This window comes from Phyllostomus hastatus, unplaced genomic scaffold (assembly GCF_019186645.2).
Source record: "Phyllostomus hastatus isolate PE091 unplaced genomic scaffold, TTU_PhHast_1.1 phas_scaffold_21, whole genome shotgun sequence".
NCBI classification, from domain to species: Eukaryota; Metazoa; Chordata; class Mammalia; order Chiroptera; family Phyllostomidae; genus Phyllostomus; species Phyllostomus hastatus.
Window position 1 is genome coordinate 1,176,019 of NW_025334017.1, and position 24,147 is coordinate 1,200,165.

General features: G+C 39.2%; 1 protein-coding gene and 1 non-coding gene across 7 annotated transcripts in view; both read right to left on the minus strand.

Moving 5' to 3' along the window:
• The window catches only part of UBE2V2 (ubiquitin conjugating enzyme E2 V2), a 50,259-nt gene that overhangs the window by 17,454 nt on the left and 8,658 nt on the right, over nucleotides 1-24,147 (minus strand). For 4 of the 6 annotated variants that reach the window (XM_045861453.1, XM_045861454.1, XM_045861455.1 and 1 more), the window contains one exon: nucleotides 5,454-5,602. In XM_045861453.1, coding sequence (XP_045717409.1) covers nucleotides 5,454-5,602 — 149 coding nt within the window. Of the gene's footprint in view, nucleotides 1-5,453; nucleotides 5,603-7,941; nucleotides 7,981-24,147 lie in introns of all 6 variants that reach the window. The other 2 variants (XM_045861458.1, XM_045861459.1) reach the window with 1 other exon arrangement.
• Nucleotides 17,477-17,692, minus strand: LOC123833404. Its single transcript, XR_006788242.1, has one exon. It is a non-coding gene; the product is annotated as a small nucleolar RNA U3 (small nucleolar RNA).

A 24,147-nucleotide genomic window follows, 5' to 3' on the forward strand; every position in this document is an offset into this window, starting at 1 on the left:
TTGTATAACGGGCTCATCATACTTTTAAAAATCTTAAAAAACAGAAAAAGGGGGAGTCATGAGTCCTTCCACCCAATTTGATTATGTTAGCCATATTATTTACACATAATTTTCTAAACTGTGATGAATCACTTTGTACTCCAACTGAGAAATATTTTCAGAAGAAAGAGCCAAATTCATCTCATCCTCTGGTTTTATATAGAGATCAGCTGGGAGATGGCTCTTGGCAGGGTTCTATAGATCTCTTAACTTGGGGAAGAGGGTATGCTTGTGTTTCCATTCCTACAGGTCCTGTCTGGCTATCAGCCAAAAGAGTAAAACCTTATCATGAGCAAAACAGACACCAAGCTCCGCTACCTGGAGCCCAGAACCAATCAACCGACAGACCAGATGGCCCAGCTGACCCTGAACAACCAGAAGGAAAATGTACACGCACACCGTCACTCACAGGCCTGGGTCCTTCAATGGAGGAGAATGAGGCCTGCCCCAATGACAGAGACCGAGGCTCAAGTGCCTCCTGCAGAGGGCAACAACTTTTCAGTGTCCAATAATGTCACTTTAGAAATGATTCAACAGGCCCGGATTGATCAAGAAATCCTGACTCGTCTTTCTGCAGTTGAATCAGCACTCAATTGGATTGGCAAGTGCCAGGATGCATTAGTGACCTAACAATAGGCTGACCTGTGATCCTGGATTCACGAAGCTGTGTGTTACTACACTCCAGTGGAATTCCAGCCAATACTCCTGGAGTGATATTCAACATCACCTAAGAGAAGCATTCTCTATCAATCTCAAAGGACGAACTGATCAGTCCCAGCTTGACCTCCACCAGCAGCTCAGTGACACTGAAGGCCTTACTGAACAAAATGTGTTCCAGACCCTCCACAATAATCTACAATGTCTGAACCCTAAAAACTGGTTCAATGGACTGAATTTACAAGTTTGCATCATGACAGCCGATGGATGCCTCCTTGTCTTAATTCTTATTTGTTCTTTATGATGTATATGGAGGTTGTTTCCTCAAGATTGCATTCAGGAACATCAAATAGGTTTCACAAGCTTAACAACTACAATTGCTTTCACAAAGAAAAAAGGGAGAGAGACGAGGTTGGGAACCGCCCTGCCTGGTTTCAGAAGTTGTAACCCTCCATGGCTAAGGCTAAATGAGAAACCTTTGGAACCTAAGCCACTGGAGACAAAGGTTATGTCCCTGGCAGGAGCACCGTCTCTGCCCACCTTACTTGACCCTGCCTGGCCCACAGTGCATGACAGGTTAGCCAATGACAGGTAAGATTCCTCAAGGGAGGGATGACCTAAGACATGCATGGTCATGAGGGGGTCATCAGGGAAGGACTTGGGGGACTATAAAAAAGGGGGTGATGGACCCTCGCCCCTTGTCTTTGACATAGGGTCCCCCTTTGACAGAATGAGTCCTCATTCTGCCTGCAAGAAGTCTTCTAATTTCTTGGCTGCCTTACTTCTCCTGCTCGACCTAAGACTGAAACAATGCTGGAGGTGGGTGCGGCCCTGTGCTGGAAAGGGCAGGTTCCCCTGGGCGATCAGGCCCAAAAAGAATGCATAAAATCCTGTGAAACCTGCTTTGATAATACCCTCAATTTAAATGATAAGAGTCCAAGCCTGAAATAAGTTTGTTTCCCCAAAGTTTTATGGCCCTTTAGCTATCTGATCCTGACTCTAAATAAGCCCCCATAGTTCTTTGAATGTTATCTATTATTTGATCATTATTGCCTGACTATGATTAATGGGCTTAATCTGAGAATGTGGGTCTTTCGAGATGCTGGATGGTTACGGATAATAATGCTCTGTGTACTTTGACATATTTACAAATTATTTTCCCAGGGTCATGTCAGAGACCAGCAAGTAGCAAGCTTTGTGGGGTCTACAGCGGGATCTATAGCAGTCCTAACTAAAAACAAGGAGGGAAATATAGGAGACCGTTTTGTGTGGCGTGAGCCCAGCCCCCACTCGGAAAGGCTAGTGGAAAGAGAGGTCCGGTACACATGACCCATGCCCACAGATAGGTTCTGCCGTGGGGAATCAAGCCTGCATTGTACCTAGGCTGCTTTAAGACTTGCTTTTTGCTAAAACTCTCTCACCCTGAATTGAGGCAGGAAACGTTTATTGCATGTCTTTTTTTTTTAAGTAATTCTAAATTGATTTCAGTGTCATCAGATTTTAAAAAAATATCTATTTTATTGATAATGCTACTACAGTTGTCTCATTTTCCCCCCTTCACTGCCCTCCACCCTGCACACACCCTCCCACCCACATTCCGCCCCTTTAGTTCATGTCCATGGATCATACATATAAGTTCTTTGGCTTCTACATTTCCCATACTATTCTTACCCTCCCCCTGTCTATTTTCTACCTACCATTTATGCTACTTATTCTCTATACCTTTTCCCTCTCTCTCCCCCTCCCACTCCTGTTTATAACCCTCCATGTGATCTCCATTTCTGTGGTTCTGTTCCTGTTCTAGTTGATTGCTTAGTTTGTTTTCTTGTTTTTGTTTTAGGTGTGACTGTTAATGACTGTGAATTTGCTGTCATTTTACCATTCATATTTTTTATCTTCTTTTCCTTATATGAATCCCTGTAACATTTCATATAATAAGGGCTTGGTGATGATGAACTCCTTTAACTTGACCTTATCTGAGAAGCACTTTATCTGCCCTTCCATTTTAGATGATAGCTTTGCTGGATAGAGTACTCTTGGATATAGGTTCTTGCCTTTCATGACTTGGAATACTCCTTTCCAGTCCCTTCTTCCCTGTAAGGTCTCTTTTGAGAAATCAGCTGACAGTCTTATGGGAACTCCTTTGTAGAGAATTGTCTCCTTTTCTCTTGCTGCTTCTAGGATTCTCTCCTTATTTTTAACCTTAGGTAATATAATTATGATGTGCCTTGGTGTGTTCCTCCTTGGGTCCAACTTTTTGGGGACTCTCTGAGTTTCCTGGACTTCCTGGAAGTCTATTTCCTTTGCCAGATTGGGGAAGTTCTCCTTCATTATTTGTTCAAATAAGTTTTCAATTTTTTGCTCTTCCTCTTTTCCTTCTGGTACCCCTATAATTTGGATGTTGGAATGTTTAAAGATGTCCTGGAGGTTCCTAAGCTTCTCCTTGTTTTTTTGTGAATTCTTATTTCTCCATTCTTTCTACTGCCTTTGGTTGTTTCTTTCTTCCTTCTGGTCCACTCTATTGTTTTGAGTCCCAGTTTCCTTCCCATCACTATTGGTTCCCTGTGGATTTTCCTTAATTTCTCTTATTGTAGCCTGCATTTGTTCATCTAATTTGTGACCAAAATCAACCAATTCTGTAAGCTTCCTGATCACCAGTGTTTTGAACTGTGCATCTGATAGTCTGGCTATCTCTTTGTCTTTGTCACTCAGTTGTATTTTTTCTGGAGCTTTGATCTGTTCTTTTATTTGGGACCTTTTTTTTTTTAACACACCTGCTATGTAGTAAGGGGCGGAGCCTTCTGTGTTCACCAGGGCAGGGTAACCCACGTTGCTGTGTTGTGATGCTGTATGTGGGGGAGGGGTCCAAGAGGGAACCATGGCGCTTGCTCTGCTCTCTGCCACATTTCAGTCACTTCCTCATCTACCCACAAGCAAACTGGGCCCGTGTGGTGCTCCTTCCTGGGTGGGTGGTTCTGTGTGCATTCTAGGACCCTGCAGGTTTCTCCAATGAACACTCCTGTGAGGCTGGGAGTTTCTCCCACTGCCGCCTCAACCCCCACAGGTGTTCTCAATCAGAGGTCTGAGGCTTTATTTCCCCGAGCTGGGGCCCTGGGTTGTGAGGTCTGTCTTGCTCCCCAATTGTTCCTCCCGGTTTATCTGTGCACAAATGTAGGACTGCCCGTTTCACCAATCACCGCCTCACTGGGTCTGCTAGCCGCCACCTTGCCCACCTCGGTCTACTAGCCGCTGCCTTGCTGCGAGTCCTCTCCACCTGGCTGCCCGTCTCTGCCCCTCCTACAGTCTGGATGGATGTTTCTTCTTTAACTCTTTGGTTGTCAGACTTCCATACAGTTCAATTTTCTGTCAGTTCTGGTTGTTTTTTGTTTTTAAATTGTTGTTGTCCTTCTTTTGGTTGTGCGAGGAGGCACAGTGTGTCTACCTATGCCTCCATCTTGGCTAGAAGTCTCATTTACTGCATATCTTTAAAGTAACTTCCTAAAATCTATACTAAACCTTCCAAGGATGAGTATAACCAGTTCACTTTTCCCTTTACATTTGCAAATACCCTTCTTTTGTGGTATAATTAGCAACATCCTCTCCTTTGTTTTCTGTAAAAGGTAACCATCTAAAGCAAACCTCTTCACAATAAGTGATGACCACCCTCAATGTAATGTGCCCAGAAAAACAATAAAAGCTTGTCAAGGCAAGGGTTAGGGCGTTCTCCCCTTGGAAGAGTGGTCATGCCATCCCTTTTCCTCCACAGCACTTGGTAGTCCATGTGAATTTTTCTCGCCTCAGCCACAATGCTGTGGACACTGAAGGCCTGTGTTCACATCACAAGGTAGCAAAACAGTATTTAAAAACAGAGTAAAAAAGACCTTCAAATGTATGTTTCTTCCAGCAAGTCAAAACATTATTCAATACATATTTCAATGACTCACTGCAGGGAGTGTAGTTAAATGGGACCTTTGAGTAAGGAATGCAATGTAGAAAAAAATTTCCCAATCTGAACAAATTCTGAGTAAAAACAAAACTTCACAAACTTCAGAAAGACCTAAGAATAAAACACAGTGGGCATGTTCCCAACATCACTAGAAAATATGCAATAATCATAGGTGTTTCAATAGATATTACAGATGAAGAAACTGAGGCCTATAGCATTTGCATGGTAAGTCAACTATCACAAAGCAAATAGCAACATGCAGTGAAGAGAAACTAATTTAGAAATTATTGGTTATAAATAGTGCATTAGTAATATATATCATGGTAGACTATTTGCTCTTCCCAGTTAACCCCTCCATTTTCTCACCTTTTCTCCTGTCTATCTGGAATGTTCTCCATCCCCATCACCACCTTCTGAAATCCTACCAGTTAGTTCTTTAAAACTCATTCCAAAGGCAACATCCTCCACTGTTCAGCATTCCTCAATTATTCCAGCTAGAAGAAACATATTCTAAAGTTCTTTAGTGAACTTTCTCTGCCATATTTAGAATCTGTCATCTCTTTTCATCTCCACTCAACTACAAACACCTTGATGGCAATGACAATATCAATCTTTCCTCCTAAATCCTCCAGAAAATCAAGTATTACACCCTACACAAGGGAAGCATCAATAAATGTATACAAAATAAAGAGGGAGGAATTGTTTCTCTTAGAAGCATCATGATTATTTTAATGTCAATATTATACAATAAAATGTTTACTGTAAAGTACAAAAATATTAATAGAAAAAGTATGTAATTTATAGCACTGACCCTTGGTGGCCCAATAATCATGCCTGTCCACCTTGTAAGTGTCATGTCTTCATCATCTTCAAGGCCCCAGCTAACCGTACCATCGCCTACTCCTTTTTGTCCTTCTTCAAGTTCTTCCAACAAGCGAAAATTACGAGGAACTTTAACTCCTATACAAAAGAATATCAGTGTAAATGCAAAAAGCTCACAATTAAAGCACTACACATACTCAAATGCAGCTTTTTACAAATTATAATTTCCCCAAAAGACAAAATTGCCTCAAAAAATTCTGCCCCAGAAAATGCTGAATCTAATAAACTTTCAAAATGAAAATGCTGAAGAAAGCACTGTACCAAATATTAACAGTATAGAATATGTATATAAATTTCTAATTAAACAATTTCATACTGACATAAATTAGTCATAAGGAAATCATATTAAAGTAAATAGTTGAGATTTCTTTTTTTTTAAATATAGTTCTCTGATTGCAATTTTTAACGGTTCCTATTTTGACTTGGTACGGAAATTTCAGTTATTCTTGCTAATATATATAGCAGGATGAATAACACCAAACAGTAGATAATCTAAAAATAACATATTTGCTTACAGAGTAGTAACTTTTTTTAGTATTTTTTTAGCTTGTGTTCCTACTAACAGAGGTTAATAGGAAGTGACATAGTTGATTGGAGGAAATTATAGATTATATGCTACAGCAAACTTATTTGCTAAATAATGATTACTATATGACTCTGGAGTGTATCTTTCCAATTTTGAAGATTAAAATAGACAATTTTCATGTATTTTATATATGAGAGAATATAATACTAAAATTCATCTTTTCATCTTAAACTTTCATATATATAACCTCATTAACATTTATGGTAAATTTATATAAAATGTTACATTTATTTAATGAGATTTCTGTTCCTAGCCAAGAACACTATCAAATAAATGGACATAATCAGAAAGTTAATGAAAGTTCAATTTCATTAACATACACTTTTTAATGATTTTTAAAGAATAGAATTATGTTCATCTTTTAAAAGGCACTAAAAGGTACTATTTTCTAGAATGCTAAAGCAGCCCTACCCACAATCCTCTAGCCAATCTCTTTCCTGTTCTCATTCCTAACCAATGGGGTCCTGTGTCTCCCATGGCAGCACCAGTACATACTGTATTTTTCATACTATAAGACGTAGTTCCCGCCCCCCACCAAATTTGGGAGGAAAGGGGGCTGTGTCTTATAGTCTGAATGTAGTTTACCTGGCTCATGGAGGTGGGGGCAGTGGCCTATGTTATTTATATGTTATTAAATATTTACTACATTTTTTGCTTCAAAAATGTTTTCCTATTTTCCTCCCCTAAAACCTAGATGCGTCTTATGGTCCAGTGCATCTTACAATCCAAAAAATTCAGTAATCATTAATACTCGGTAGGACAGTTACTCAATTTGAAAACAAATTTCCTAGTGCCTGCCCTTCACCTATTTGTCCAGAACCTGACAAATTTCACACAAGCCACAAACCATTCTCACACCTCCACTTCTATACCCTTTAACTTCATGGCTCCTTACTTTATTTCCAAAATCAACACAAGTATCTTCCTCTCTGCCTAGAATCTTCTAGCCTTTCAGTTTCCCACTCTGTCATTTTCACTAAATCTGGTCTTCGCCATCATTTTGGCCTCCAATCCGTGGAATCAAACCGTGACTCTTCCAATTTATCACAAACTTTCCTAGGATCACTGGCCTGGCCTCTCCAAAATATGGACCCTGTGGTTTCCTCTGATCACAACAGCATCTAACATCAAACACCATCCAGCCCCACTACACAAGTCCTGAAAAATTAGGTAATGGCTCTGAGAATCCTCTCTATCTTTGGCTCTGGTGGAAGCACGTGTTCCCACGCTCTCTCACTCCCTTGCACACACACACAAACAAGCGATTATGAAGCCCAAAGAAAGAAGTGATATCTTCTTTAAAGCAACTATCATTTTGTATAACTTCTGTCTCTTGCTGAAACCAAAACATCTCTTAACTTGCTAGTTCACAGTAATCCTTCTACACATATAATCAAAAGCCAGTAAGCACTTAACTTAAAAACACTAGTTACTTTATGTAGTAACTTTATGTGCTTCATAAAAAAATGCTTGAAAATCTTGGGCCACAGAAATATGGAACTGTCATAAATCACAAAAACAAGAGTAGTCATTATTATAACTAATGTGATTATTAATAACTGCTTAGCATACATTGTATGTTATTTTAAATAAATTATCCCATCTAATCCTAAAAGCACTCATTCTACAGTAGTGGCAACTCAAGCCTGCAGAAGTTATGTAACTTGCCAGTTTCCAGATTCAAAGTCACTCTTTTAACCCTTAAGTTACATAGCACTACAAGCTACACAGACAACATATCCTGACACAGATCTAGGAGTCAGACTGCCCACGTGACATGGGACCTCAGCAGTTTTCTCATCTGTAAATGTGAAATAATGATAGTTCCTACCTCACAGAAGCACTGTGAAATTTATACAAGGTAATCCACCTGAAACAATAAATGATGGCTATGATCATTTTAGTTTCCAATAATATTAAGTAGAATTGCATAAAACTTCTACTTAACTTTATATAAATTGTGCAAGAAATAAAAGCCTTTTGTACAATCCTGTAGGGTGACCCCTGGGAAATTTTACGCTAAGCTGTAAATTTCTATTCACATAACACTGATGACTGCTATTTGCTATTCAGTTGCTTTTTAAAGTAATCTTATATGAGCTTGATTACCCTTAACATTATGAAGTCATTCCCCAAGAATAATTCTAATTTTTTTGTGTGTGAACAAAAATTTATTCTAAAAATGGATCTCAGTAAAAATGAAATACCAAAAACTGGTTATTATAATAAAAAGAAAAAAGATACTTGCTTTAAATTATTTTCTAAAAAATACAGTCTCATCATTATAATATACTGCCAACTATCATTTACCTGTATCTGAATTACTGATTTTATGGGTTGTCCAAGGAAATTTTAAAATCATTGACTGGATTCTGCCTATATAGATATATATCTGGATTGCATTTGTCCTCAAGTAAATATATTCTCAAGTACTGCAAACAAATTGGATATTTGATTAAGTAAAAATAATTAGAAAGATAAATTTATGCTTAGGAAATGTGCTCCTCCAAAGCAAAATACTGGTTTGCATCACCATTTCCCTCAATTTTTGTGCATGACAAAAAAAAAAAAAAACAAAACCTGACTATACTGAAGTAGTGGTATTTCAGAGTAACAAATTATACAACTTATCTGGTGAGAAAAGACATTAACTAAATTATTTCACATTCAAAACACATTTGAAAGATATATAATGACATTTAATATTAAAAAAGTGGTTTTGTATCTTCAAGGTGCTAAAGAAACAATTACTCAAGAAAATTGCAGGCCTGTCTACAAAGTTCTAAGTGATTTGAAGTACTGAAATATCAGGAATGTGGGGACAACAATTAAATTTAAACTTAAACTTCAATTAAATTTAAACTTAAGTTTAAACTTAAACTTAAAAGGCTTCCATTACTATAAGGTATATCTTAAGTATATTTTGCAAAGGTATTAAAGTAGTAGTTGAAAACAGTACGGCTAAGTTGGTAACATACAACTTACCTATCAGCCCAAATCTTGCTTCAAACTAATGTAAATACATGCCTTTCATACTATTTCCTCCACAATGTCTATGTCACACACATCCTGTCACATGCATATTTTAGACAATTTTTATCACCCCTATTCACTACATCAATTGGCCATAATGCAGAGTGAGTAGAAATTATCCTTTTATATCAAAATTCTTGCTATGATATTCTCTGTAAACCAAAAACTGATTGCAAAAGTTACATATAGTCCTTATTGTAGCCCCATGTTTACTAGGACATTTTAGCTAATTTTTAGACTATTAAAAATTGGTGTGATTTACTTTGACCAATCTAAGACAGAAATATTATTGAGGGATCCAAGATGGTGGTGCACTTGGTGGGAGTTACATACACCTCCTCCCAGGACAAAACTGGAATTACAACTAAGTTATAAAACTATCAACCTGAATAACCAATTGAGGACTAGGTAAACAGAAGTGTTCCCTGTATCCACGTGCCAGGGGTTGAGAATCTGAAGGGATATCTCAGCTGCAAAGGTTTCCCCAAGAACAAGAGGTCTTAATCCCATGCTCAGCTCCCCAGACACAATCACCAGAGCCAGGAAGAGGAGCCCACATAACATATGGCTGTGAAAATCAGGGATTCTATCTGCCAGGGACAGAAGGAAGTCTGCATGAAACCCAGGCCCCCTCATAGAGGACCACTGCACAAAATCTCATTCACTGTCACTCATTCCAGGCTCTGTGAAAGACAACAAAGAGTAGACTGGAGTCATGTGAGGACAGACTGGGCTATGTGGTTCCAGGGGATCTCTGTGCTGAATCCCTCACCCCTACTGTACAAAGGCGCCATAATTCCTGGACAGAGCACTTCCCTCACTTAACATCAGCCTTGGAGGATTCACTAGCCCCACCCTCCTACCTGTCACCCACCCTGCTATGCTCACAACCTTCAGCTGCCTGCACCAGTGGTATAAACTTTCCTAAAGGAATCTTGAAGTCCAGGTGTATACCTGGGGTGTCAGAGACTGAACTGTGTGGCTCTGGGGTGGGGACCATTTTTCCCTCACACACCTGACTGACATCACCATTCCTGTACAGATCCCTCCCTTCTCACAGTGCAATTTTGGTCTGTTTTGGCCTGAGGAACTTTGTGGTCCCACCCTAAAGTATCCCTCAGACCACAGCCCACCATGAAACTCAGCAGGCACCTGGCAGGTGGCAGCTAGCCTTGATGTATACTGAGACTTTTGCTGAGAGGCCTCATACTCAGCATTGTGAAGCTTAAATCTCTATCAATCCGGTGAATACCACTCACCCCTACCTGATAACTCACAGAGAATATACCTCACATAAATTGTGAACCATGGGAGGCTCTTTCAGCAACTAAACCTAGGAAGTAGACAGTATGTGGGGGCAAATCTCAGGGTGTCTTGAGCTTTTGGGTCATTTGCTCTAGATTCAGCTCTAGGCTCAGTTCTAATAGAAGGTAGCTTGGCCCCTCCCACAGGCACCCAGGCCAAGGACAGGCAGCCACAAACTGTGGATCACACTGCAGCTCCAAACAGGTATCCCAGAGCCATTCACAGGCAGCTCCTGACTTTAACCTGCATTGGGGCCCCTCTCAAAAAGCCCCAGAAGAAACACACCCAGGTGGCAGGCTTCAGATCATGTCAGAACATGACCTAAGTGGTTCCACAAGCAGCACACCCAAAGGGAGATTTCAGGATTCATCAGAGCCTGCTGGGGTGAATTCCACTCCCAGGATCACGCCCTGCACAGCAGCATGTAGAATGTGGTCAGGGTGGATCATAGCCAATCTGAGGATGAATCCCACCAACAAACAGGCCAACAGCAATCAAGACTCAACTACATCAGGAAGGCTCACAAACCCATACAAGGGACATACCTGGGGCACCTTACTCAGGTGATCAGAAAGACTGTAGTAATGAATGAGCCCCACAAGGCAGCTACTACATAAAGCAACAATACGAAGACTGGGAAACAATCCACCTAATACACAGAAACAAATACAACAGGTAGTCAAAAATGAGGAGACAAAAGAACATTCTTCAAATGAATAGACAGAGAAATCCCCAGGAAAAGAACTAAATGAAATGAAGGTAAGCAAGCTACCAGACAAAAAGTTCAAACCAAAAATTATAAGGATACTTAAGAAACTTAGGGGAAGAATGAATGAATTCAGTGAGAACTTAACCAATAGCAGGTTAGATGAAGCAGAGAATTGAACCACCTATTCAGAAGATAAGGTAGCAGAAAACATCCATTCAAAGCAGCAAAAAGAAAAATATTTTTTTAAAAATGAGGATAGTTTAAAGAACCTCTGGGACAACATCAAGCATGACAACATTCATGTCATATGAGTACCAGAAGAAGAGAGACAGCTAGAGATTGAGAATTTATTTGAAGAAATAAGAGACTGAAAACTTCCATAACCTGAAAAAAGAAAAGACACAGTTCAGAAAACACAGACAGTCCCAACATGATAAACCCAAAGAGGCCCATACCAAAACACATCATAATTAAAATGACAAAGGTTAAAGACTAAAAGAAAAATCTTAAAAGCAACAAGAGAAAGATGGTTAGCTACCTACAAAGGAGCTCCCGTAAGACTGTCAGCTGATTTCTCAACAGAAACATTTCAGGCCAGAAAAAACTGGCACAAAGTACTTAAAGTGATTACAAGCTAAGGCCCTAAAACCAAGGCTATTCTACCCAGTAAGGCTATCATTTCAAGTTGAAGAAAAAATAAAAAAGAAAAATAAAGGATTTCTCAGACCAAAAAATAAAACCTGAAGGAGGACATCAACACCAAACCAGTAATGCAATGAAGGTTGCATTCCAACAAGAGAATTTAACCCTTGTAAACATTTATGTACCCAACATAGGTACACCTAAATATATAAAGTAAACACTGATAGACATAAAAGGAGAAACTGACATTAACAGAGTCATAGCAGGAGATTTTAATGCCCCATTAACATCAATGGATTGATCTTCCAGAAAGAATATCAACAAGGACACAGGGACCTTAAAGGACACACTGGATCAAATGCATTTTATTATTTTTCAGAGCATTTCATCCTAAAGCAATTAAATCTCTTAAATACACACAGTACATTTTCCAGGACAGACCACCCATTAGACCACAAAAACAGTTTCAATAAATTTAAAAACACTGAAATCATATAGAGCATCTCCTCTGACCACAACAGTATGAAACAAGTAATCAATGTCTGGGGGGAAAAATGAAAAACACATGGAGGCCAAATAACTGTTACCAAACAATGAATGGGTTAACAATGATTTCAAGGAAGAAATCAGGAGTGATGGCCAAGATGGAAGCATAGGCAGAAATGCTTTGCTTCCTAACAGAACCAAAGGAAGGATAACAACCAATTTAAAAACAAAGAACAGCCAAAACTGCCAGAAAGACATGTGCATGTAAGTCCAACAACCAAGGAGTTAAAGGAACATTCATCCAGACAGTAGGAGGGGTGGAGACTGGCAGCTGGGGTAGAGAGTACACGCAGCAAGGAAAGGCAGCAGACCCCACAAGCAAACCCACATTCATGTCCAAAGGAGTGGGGAGGAACACCAGGGGAGCAAGACAGACCACGAAACCCAGGGTTTCAGTGTCAGAGACTAAAAGATTCAAAACCCCAGACTGTAAAAAAAACTTTGGGGTTTGTGGAAGTGGGAGAAACTCCCAGCCTCAAAGGAGAATTCATTGGAGAGATCCACAGATCCTAAAATGTAAACAAACCCACCCACCTGCAAATAAACACCTGGAAGGGCACAATCTGCTTGTGGGAATAAAGTAAAGTGGGACAAAAGCAGAGTAAGCAACACTATTCCCTATCTAACCCCACCTCATAAACAATGCCATAATGCACCAAAGAGGGTTGCCTTGCCCCAGTGAATCTAAGGCTCTGCTCTGCCCCTTACCACATTAACAGGTGCCCAGAGTCAAGAAATATGCCCTAAATAAAGGGGAAGAACAGATCAAAACTTCAGAAAAAGAACAAAGCGACAGGGAGATAGACAACCTGTCTGATGCAGAATTCAAAACACTGGTAATGAGGACGCTCAAAGAACTGAGCTTGGCCAAAAAATAAAGGAAGAAATGAAGGCTACACGAAGTGAAATAAAGGAAAGTATATAGGGAACCAACAGTGAAGGAAAAGAAACCAGGACTCAAATCAATGATTTGGAACAAAAGGAAGAAATAAGCATCCAACTGAAACAGAATGAAGAAACAAGAATGCAAAAAAATGAGGACTGGCTTAGGAACCTCTGTTACAACTTCAAGCATTCCAACATCTGAATCAGGGAAGTGCTGGAAGGAGAAGAGCAAGAGCAAGAACAAGAAATTCAAAACTTATTTGAACAAATAATGAAGGAAAACTTCCCTAATCTGGCAAAGGAAATAGAACTCCAGGAAGTCCAGTAAGCTCAAAGAGTCCCACAAGGTGAAACACACCAAGACACATCATAATTAAGTTACCAAAGATTAAAGATAAGGAGAGAATCCTTTTTAAAAAATTATTTTATTGTTCAATTACAGTTGTCTGCATTTACCCCCCACCCCAGATAAGGAGAGAATCTTAGAAGCATCAGGAGGAAAGGAGAGTGTTACCTACAAAGGAGTTCCCATAAGACTATCACCTGATTTCTCAAAAGAAACCTTTTGAGAGGCTAGAAGGGGCAGGAAAGAAGTATTCCAAGTCATGAAAGGTGAGGACCTACATCCAAGATTACTCTTTCCAGCAAAGCTATCATTTAGAATGGAAGGGCAGATAAAGTGCTTCCCAGGTTAAGGTCAAGTTAAAGGAGTTCATCATCACCAAGCCCTTATTATATGAAATGTTAAAGGGACTTATCTAAGAAAAAGGAGAAAATCAAAACTATGAAAAGTAAAATGACAATGAATTCACAACGATCAACAACTGAACCTACAAACAAAAGCAGACTAAGCAAACAATTAAAACAGAAACGAATCACAGAAATAGAGATCACATGGAGAGTTATCAGTGTGGAGGGGGAGGAGAGAGAATGGGGGAAAGGTCCAAGGAATAGGAAACATAATTAGTAGGTACAAAATAGACAGGGGATGGGTAAGAACAGTATAGGAAATGAAGAAGCCAAAGAACTTATATGTAAGACCCATGGACATGAACTAAGTCAGTGCAGGGGAAATCCTGGAGGGAAAGGAGGTACAGGGTAGAGTGGGATAAAGGGAATATGGGACAACTGTAATACTACACTCAGTAAAATATACTAAAAATAAACTATGAACATTAAAATGGCAATAAATTTACAACTATCATCAACTGAACTAAAAAAGAAACTGAGCAAACAGGAATAGAATCATAAATATGGAGATCATTTGGAGGGTTATCAGCTGGGAGGAGGAAAGGACAGAATAAAAGAAAGGTACAGGGATTAAGAACTACAAATTGGTAGGTACAAAACAAGACAGGGGATGTTATGAACAGTATAGGAAATGGAGTAGCCAAAGAACTTACATGCATTTCCCCTAGACATGAACTGAGGAGGGAAATGCAGGTACCAGGTGGAGGGGGGCAAAGGGGAAATATTGGGACAACTGTACTTGAACAACAATAAAAAATGTAAAAAAAATAAAATAAACAAATAAATGATAAAATCTTTCAGATAATAAAAATAAAATAAATTTAAAAATAAAGGACATTGTTCAAAAAATTGGCAGAATTTGAATAGGCCCTCTAGATAAAAATCTGCATCAATGTTAATTTCCTGATCTTGATAACTATATTGTTGTAATGTAAGAGAATGTCCTGGTTTTCAGTTAATACACAGTAAAATATTTAGGAAGGAAAAGACATTATGTCTCTAAATTATTTCCAAATGGCTCAAAAAAAATATATTGTATCTGTGTGGAAGGAGGGGAAGAAAACACATATATAAATGAATGAAAAACATTACATATTAACATCTGATGAATCTGGGCAAAGGTATATGGGAATTCTTTGTACTGTTTATGGAACTGTTCTCTACATCAAAAATTAATTCAAAAGAAAAAGAAAAAATAGGAAAAGAATGAACTATTGAGTTAATGGTAATAGAACATTTTATCCATATGGAAAAATAAAATGAATCCCTATCTCACAGTGTACATAAAAATCAATTCTACCTGGCTGGCATAGCTCAGTGGATTGAGCGCGGGCTGCGAACCAGTGTCGCAGGTTTGATTCCCAGCCAGGGTACATGCCTGGGTTGCAGGCCATAACCCCCAGCAACCGCACATTGATGTTTCTCTCTCTATATATATACATATCTCCCTCCCTTCCCTCTCTAAAAATAAATAAAATCTTAAAAAAAAAAAGATTATGCACGTTTTGTTGAATAATTCTGGATGCTTTTCATCAAGTCCTGCTTTTAATTGGTCTTATTGGAAGCAGTACTTGTTGGAATGAATCGTTTGATTATCTGGAAGAAACGCTTAAGAAGACTCCCCTTCAATCCCACCATATACACAACATCATGTTCTCTGGATGAAGACTGGCCTTTGGTGTGGTTGGTGGTGGTTCATTTTCCTCGCCTCCCCCATCTCTTCTGTTCCACATTATTATAATGTATCTACTTTTCACTGCCTGTCACAATTTGTTTTTAAAAACAGAACATTTTCCTTATGTTTAAGAATCACATGTGGAAATATGGCTAAGGTTTTTTTCCACTTAACTTACATGCAACCCCAACATCAAAGTAACAACTTTGCAAACCACTTTTGACATGTTCTATCAGTCACAGCACCTTCTCCATATACTGCACAAATCGGGTTTTTTTTGCATTTCAGTTGCATTTTAACGTTTTGAAATAATAAAGCGTAATATGCCAAAAATGTTGCCTATTTCCTTCCATCTTCAGCATTAAAATGACTAGACAAAAATCCATGAATTTTGATTTTTTTAAATGCATGCTATGACAGCTGTCACAATACAATCTAACAAATTGTTTCCGATGAAGTTAAAGACAACTAACCACTACCACAGCTATCTTATACACACACACCCCCCAAATAAAGTTTTTGGCCAACCCAAATACAAACAGGAAAAGCTGTATTTTACTTAAGCTATTTATTTTCTCATTAATAAACCACTTACAAAGAAAGACTATTATAAAAAACATGAGGGGGGAACTGGATGAAAAAAGGTGAAGGGATTAGCCAATGCATATACATGCATAACTAACAGACAAGAGTGTGGTGATGGCCAGAGGGAAGGGGAGAGTGAGGGCTGGATGGAGGTGGGCAAATGGGAGTTGGAATGGGGACATCTGTAATAGTGTCAGCATAAAAATAAATTAAAATTAAAAAAGAAAAGAAAATCATGATGATATAAGGGGCACTCAATAAACACTTGCTGAATTTATGGCAAATGTTACTTTGAATATTTCAACATTTATGAACCAGTCCTGTAGCAGGTTTTGCTCATTCCAAACACAAAGAAATCCCTTCCCCAAGTTCTTCAACTACAGTGAAAACTACAACATAAGCAGATATATTCAAATACAAAGCAATAAACTGTTGCAAAGAATTTGCTCAGATACACTATAGATATCTTACTGATTAAGCCAGAATACAGAAGATATCTAACATTCTCCAGAAAAACAGCTAACAATGATAATTTCAGAACCAGGAAAGGACAATTCCCTTTGAACAAACTAGGGAATGAAGGAAAATTAGGTAAGCCACAATATACTGTGGTTCCTCTCTAGTATGAATTTCTATGTAAAATTAGGAACTCTACGAGATATGAGATCTGAGAGGGTCTACTTAAATGAGTATTAATTCAGCTTCCCTGAGTTAGGGGAGCTCCCCTCCGAGTCTAGGAAACTACAGTTAGCTTCCAAAGTCAGAAAAGCATACTAAGCAAAATAAGTCAGTATCTCTCCAAATCATTGCTTGTAAAATAAACATTTCAGAAATTTAAGACTTTTCAATTACTTAAGTAGTATTTCCTGTTAAGAAATAACTACTTACATTAATACTGTTGAGTGAACCAAAACTGATCATTTGGATTGCAGATGACACTAACATGGAAACACACAGTACACCAAACTATGCATTGTTTGTGCTTGTCAGTAACATTTTTCAGTAAGTAGACTAAAAAATCTATGGCATAATTACAGTACTTAAAAAGAATAATCTGCCTGGAGTATGTCTGATAATCCAGGTATACAACTTTTTCTTTTTTAATGTAAAGTTAAACCTCACACCTAGGTGGAGCTTAGGCTCCTCCTTTCTGTGTCATGGTAACCATGTAAAATAATCACAACCAGATCATAAGTCAGAACTTACATAATGTCAACATGATGTTTTTGTTTTTTTACCACTCAGACTGAGTTCTTTCCCTCTTACTCTTCCAAAGGAAGAGAAGAACAATCATCAATGGCTATTGGCAGTTGCAAAAGCAACACCAAAAGCCAGCTTCACACTCAGGAGAGAACACTGTGCCTCCTCCTCAAGATTTCAGGTGCTCTACACGTTCAGAGAGAAACTTCTCTAGTAATGAACTATAGAAATGATCCCTGAAAGTATAGTCTTCAACATGATGTTTTTAAACAAAAATCCAACTATATACCAAAAGCAAGACTTTGCATTCTAATAAAATAGAAAAATAAATAAATCGAACTTGGACTTTATTAAAATTTAAAACTTTTGCATTTCAGAGGATACCAAGAAAACAGAATGAGAGAAAACACAAACAATATATCTGATGACTTGCATCTAGAATATATGAAGAACTCTTACAGCTCAACAATAAAAAAAGACCAATTAAAAAATGAGCAAAGGATCTGAATAGACATTTTCTTCTAATAAGATATACAGAAGGCCAATAAGCCCATGAAAAGATGTTCAAAATCATTCATTAGTCATCAAGGAAATACAAATCAAAACCACAATGAAATACTATGGCACACCATTAGAATAGCTAGATTCTGAAAGTCATGCAGTGTTTTTTAGGATATGCAGAAATCACAGGGCTCTTGTTCATTGGTGGCTGGAATATAAAATAGTGTTCCTATGAGAGCAGGGACACTATTTTAGTGTCTGGCATTCCTCAAACAATTAAACATACAGTTAGCATATGACCCAGCAATTCCACTATTGGGTATACACCCAGAAAAATGAAAACATATATCCATACAGAAACTTGTACACAAATGTTTATAACAGCATTATTCATAATAGCCAAAACATGAAAACAACCCAAATCAACAGATGAACAGATAAATAAAATGTGGCAATGAGTATTAATATTTGCTACAACATGGCTAAAAACCAATGAACTGTACACTTGAAATAGGTGAACTGTATGTGAACTATATCACAAGAAAAGTGTTTCTTAAAATAAATGAACTCCCTGAAATCAGATTCAATATTCATTTACAGCTCCATCTCCTGGAAGCTTCCAGTTTCTTATGACCCATCACTAGAAAGTGTAATCAAGGACATCACAGAAAAGACTGGCTTTTTTCACAGGACCCTGATTGTGGGAACAATTTCAAAATGCCAGAAGAGAAAAAGGCTAGGTTACACAGCTGTTACCTAGTCCTTCCAGTCCCCCAAATCTTGAAAACAGATTATCCTACCTGATAAACACAATTTTGTCCAGAGGCACCCTATTTGAGAAAGCAGATAAAAGGATGAATGCTGGGGGTGGGGAAGACCTACATGGTAAGCAATCCTGGAAATGTGAAGATAACTCATTAGTTTGTAATTCCTACTTCTGCTACAGTGATGAGTTTCTATAAAACCCTCACAACACTCCCTATAACCTCCCGTCAGCTCCCCAAAATGAAATCAGAGAGAAAAATCTCAGATTTATAAGAATCACTAAAGAAATAATTACTACATATATATTTGCTGGCAAAATAGCCCTGGATGATGTGGCTCTGTGAACTGAAGTGCAAATTCCCAGGAAGGGCACATGCCTAGGTAGCCAGACAGGCCCCCAGTATAAGACAATCACACACTGATGTGTCTCCCCCTCTCTTTCTCCATAAATAAAATCTTTAAAAATATATTTAGCCACTAAAATCACTTTTCCTAAAGTATTTGTTATTCAACTCACTCCTTACAAGAACATGCAGTTTTACTTACTTATAATGCCATCAGACTCTATCAAGTGTCTACTCTTAACTTTTAATGGCATTTATTTATGAAATAACATTATTGGGTTCCCACTAAATGAAAGCAACCAGAAAGTTTATAGAATACAATCAGATACAGAAAGAACATCAAAACTTGAAATTAAGAAACCTTCTCTGGGATGGAGCCAACATGGCAGAAAACTAATTGGAAGTTACACTAAATTCCTCTCAGGGCCAAACTGGAATTCCAACTAAATTAAAGAAAAATCATCCTGAAAAAGAAAAAAGAAAAAGGGAAAGGGAAGAAAAGAAAAAAGAAACCTCAACACTAGCTGGAGAGAAGCCTTATAACCAAGGACAGGAAGAAAGAAACCACTCCACCACAACATGACTGGTAGGGAGTTGGGGGGAGGCGCTAGAGGACTGGCTAGGCTCCCAGGAGCGGCAGCTAACTTGTTAGAAGGATACCCCAGCAGTCAGGAAGGTTCCCCCTGGGAAGTGTGGGGTCTAAACCCCTAGCTGGGCTCCCCAGACTAGAGCACCAGGACTGGAAAAGGAACCCAAATAACATATAACTGATATAATTGTGAAAAGCAAAGGGTTTTCTGTCCACCAAGGAGAAATAACTAGAGACACAATGAGACTCTTAAAGGGCCAGTGGACCAAATTGCATTTACAGCCACATACCCTGGACACCAGCAAAGGGACGGCAGAGTGGACTAGAGATGTAAGAGTATGGGGTCTGTGGCTCTGGGACAGAATGAAATGGTCAGCCACCAGGAACTCTGTGCCGACTCATTCCCCACAATGCAGAGACCATCTCTCTGGGACACAACACACCCTTCCAAATCGCATCAGCCTGGGGAGAAGCAACAAACCCACCCACAGGAAGCCCTACTGCCGCACCCTGTGAAGCTACAGCTGGAGGCTATTCAGTGATCAAGTGTAGCAGCTAAGGCAGACCTGTGGAAGCTCTGAGACTTTAGGGGACCATCTCCCAGGCCTGGCGCTGTTCAAATCCCACCTTGGTGCACAGTCTGGCTCTTCCTGCACATACACAGGCCCAGTAGAGGGAGCCACATACTGCAGATCGCTGACACTCCAAACAGGAAGCCCAGGTCCAGTGACAGGGAGCGCCTGGCATGGGTCTGCACTAGTCTTTGCAGACCCACTTAATACATAAACAAATTCAAAGAAACAGCCAAAATGGAAACACAAAAACAGATCCCAAATGAAAGAAAGAGAGGATTCTCCAAGAGAAGAGCTACATAAAATGAAGGCAGGCACTTATCAGATACAGAGTTTACAGTAATGATTACAAGGTTACTCAAAAGGCATAGAAAACATAAAAAAGGACTAGTCAGAAATAAAGAATGCAATATTTGAAATAAATAATACACTGGAAGGAATAAACAGTAGGTTACATGAAGCAGAGGATCAAATCAGTGATTTGGAAGAGTAGGTAGAAAAAGCACCCAGGCAGAGCAGCAATAAGAAAAAAGAATTTAAAAAATGAGGACTGCTTAAGAACTATTCTGGACAACACAAAGTGTAACAACATCTGCACCATGGGAATACCAGAAGGCAAAGAGAGCAACAGATAGAGAACCTATTTGAAGAATTAAGGATAAAAAACTTCCCTAATCTGCTGAAGGAAAAAGATATGCAAATGCAGGAAGCTCAGAGTCCCGAACAAGCTGGACCCAAAGAGACCTACACCCAGACATATCATGATTAAAATGGCAGAGCTTATAGACAAGGAGAGAATCCTGAAGCTGCAAGAGAAAAAGCAGATAGTTACCTACAAGGAAGCTCCAATTAGGCTGTTACCTGATTTCTAAACAGAAACATTTCAGGCTAGAAGGGACTGGCATGAAATATTCTAGGTGATGAAAAGTAAGGACCTAAAACTGAGACTATTTTACCCAGCAAAGCTATCATCTAAAATTCAAGGGGAAATAAGGACTTCCCTGATAAGTTAAAGGAGATTGTTAACACCAAACCAGTACTGCAACAAATGTTGCAGGGCATGCATAGGCCCTGGCTGGCGTAGCTCAGTGGATTGAGCGCGGGCTGCGAACCAAAGTGCTGCAGGTTCGATTCCCAGTCAGGGTACATGCCTGGGTTGCAGGCCATGACCCCCAGCAACCGCACATTGATGTTTCTCTCTCTCTCTCTCTCTCTCTCTCCCTCTCCCTCTCTCTCTCTCTCTCTCCCCCCCTTCCCTCTCTAAAAATAAATAAATAAAATCTTAAAAAAAAAAACCAAACTGATTCAATTTCTTTTAAAAAAAAAAGGGCATGCATAAAAAGAGGAAAAAGGAGGGGAAAATGAGAAAAACAGTTAAAAAATAAAATGGCAACAAATCTGTACCTGTCAATTATCACCTTAAATGTAAGTGGCTTACCCCTGGCTGGCGTAGCTCAGTGGATTGAGCACGGGCTGGGAACCAAAGTGTCCCAGGTTCGATTCCCAGCCAGGGTACATTCCTGGGTTGCAGGCCATAACCCCCAGCAACCGCACATTGATGTTTCTCTTGATGTTTCTCTCTCCCTCTCCCCCCCCCCTTCCCTCTCTAAAAATAAATAAATAAAATCTTTAAAAAAAAATTAAAAAAACAATGTAAATGGCTTAAATGTTCTAACCAAAAGACAGGGTAGCTGAAAGGATAAGAAAGAAGACCCATATATATGCTCTCTCCAAGAGACACACCTCAGATCAAAAGATACACACAGATTAACAGTGAAGGGATGGAAAAAGATATTTCCTCCAAACAGAAAACAAAATAAAGCTGGGGTGGCAGTACTTTATACCCAACAAAACAGACTTTAAAACCAAGGCTATATATACTAAGGGACAAAACAGGACACTACTTAGTGGTATTGGGAACAATCCAACAAGAGAATAAACCCTAGTAAAGACTTTTAAAAAGATTTTATTCATTTGCTTTTAGAGAGGGGAGGGAGGAGAGAGAGAGGGAAACATCAATGTGAGAGAGATACATCAATTGGTTGCCATCTACGTCTCACAGGTCTCCACTTAGGGACCTGGCCCACAACCCAGGCATGTGCCCGGAGTGGGAATCAAACCAGCAACCTTTTGGAACACAGGCTGGCACTCAATCCTCTGAGCCACACCTGCCAGGGCCCTAGTAAACATTTACACATCCAACAGAGGAGTACCTAAGTATGTAAGGCAAATCTTTTTTTTTAAAGGGTGCCTGAGGCTAATGGCCACTTTTTTTTAAGATTTTATTTATTTATTTTTATTTTTGGAGAGAGGGAAGGGAGGGAGATAGATTAGAGATAGAGATAGAGATAGAGATAGAGATAGAGATAGAGAGAAAGAGAGAGAAACATCAATGTGTGGTTGCTGGAGGTCATGGCCTGCAACCCAGGCATGTGCCCTGACTGGGAATCGAACCTGTGATACTTTGGTTCACAGCCCGCGCTCAATCCACTGAGCTACGCCAACCAGGGCTGTAAGGCAAATCTTGATGGGACATAAAGGGAGAGATCAACAGACATACAGTCACAGTCAGGGATTTTAACACCCCACTTACTTCAATGGATAGACCTTGCAGAGAGAAAATCAACACGGAGAGAGCAGCCTTAAATGACACACTAAAAAAATGGATTTAATTGCTATCTTCTGAGCACTTCAACCCATAGCAGCAGAGTATACATACTTTTCAAGTGCACATGGAATGTTTTCTAGTATAAGATTACATGTCAGGACACAAAACAGGTCTCAATAAATTTAAGAAGACTGAAATCATATCAAGCATCTTCGCAGACCACAATGCTATAAAACTAGAAGGCAATCAAGAAGAACACTGAGAAACAAGCAAAGACATGGAAGGTAAATAATGTTATTAAGCAATGAATAAGTCAACAAATGAGATCAAGAATGAATCAAATGATACCATGAAACAAATAAACATGAGAATACAACAATCCAAAATATGTGGGACACAAGGAAAGCAATCCTGAGAGTGAAATTTATAGCATTACCCGCCTATGCCTATATCAAAAAATAACATCTCAAAGATACAATCTAACTTGACACTTAAAGGAACTTGATAAAGAAAAACAAACAAAGCCCAAAGTGAACAGAAGGAGGGAAATAATAAAGAACAGAGTAGATATAAACAAAATAGAGACTTAAAAAAATGATACCAAAGATCAAAAAACCCAAGACCTGGTTCTCTGAAAAGATAAACAAGATTGGTAACTGTTGGGAACTGCCCTGCCTGGTTTCAGAAGCTGTAACTGCCCATGGCTAAGGCTGTATAAAAAGACCTTGGGACCATAAGCCACTAAGGACACAAAACGTATCCTCCCAGCAAGGGCACAGCCTCTGCCCCCTTTACTTCACCCTGCTGGGCCCCTGGAGCATGGCTGGATAGTCATAACAGGTAAGATTCCTCAAGGAAGGAATAACCTAAAACAGGCACAGTCATGAAGGGGCCATCAGGGGAGGACATAGGGGACTAGAGAAAAGGGGCGATGGACTTTCACTCCTCAGCTTTGTTATAGCTGAGTCCTCATTCTATCTGTAAGATATCTCCTAATCTCTTGGCTGCCTTACTTCTCCAGCCTTACTTGAGCCTGGAACAATGCTGGAGGCAGTTCCCCCAGGACAATCGGGCCTAAGAAAGAATGTATAAAATCCTGTGAAACCTGCTTTGCAAAGAATGCCCTCAATTTAAATGTTAATGGTGCAAGCACAAAATGAGGTTGTTTCCCAAAGTTTTATGGTCCTTTAACAGTCACTCTATCTATTTGACCTTGACTCAGAATAAGCCTTTATACTTCTATGCAAACTAAACCCAATAAAAAGCTCACTAAGAAAAAGGCTCAAGGCCTTTCTCCTCTGAGACTGGTCAGCCTTTCCTCCCCAAGC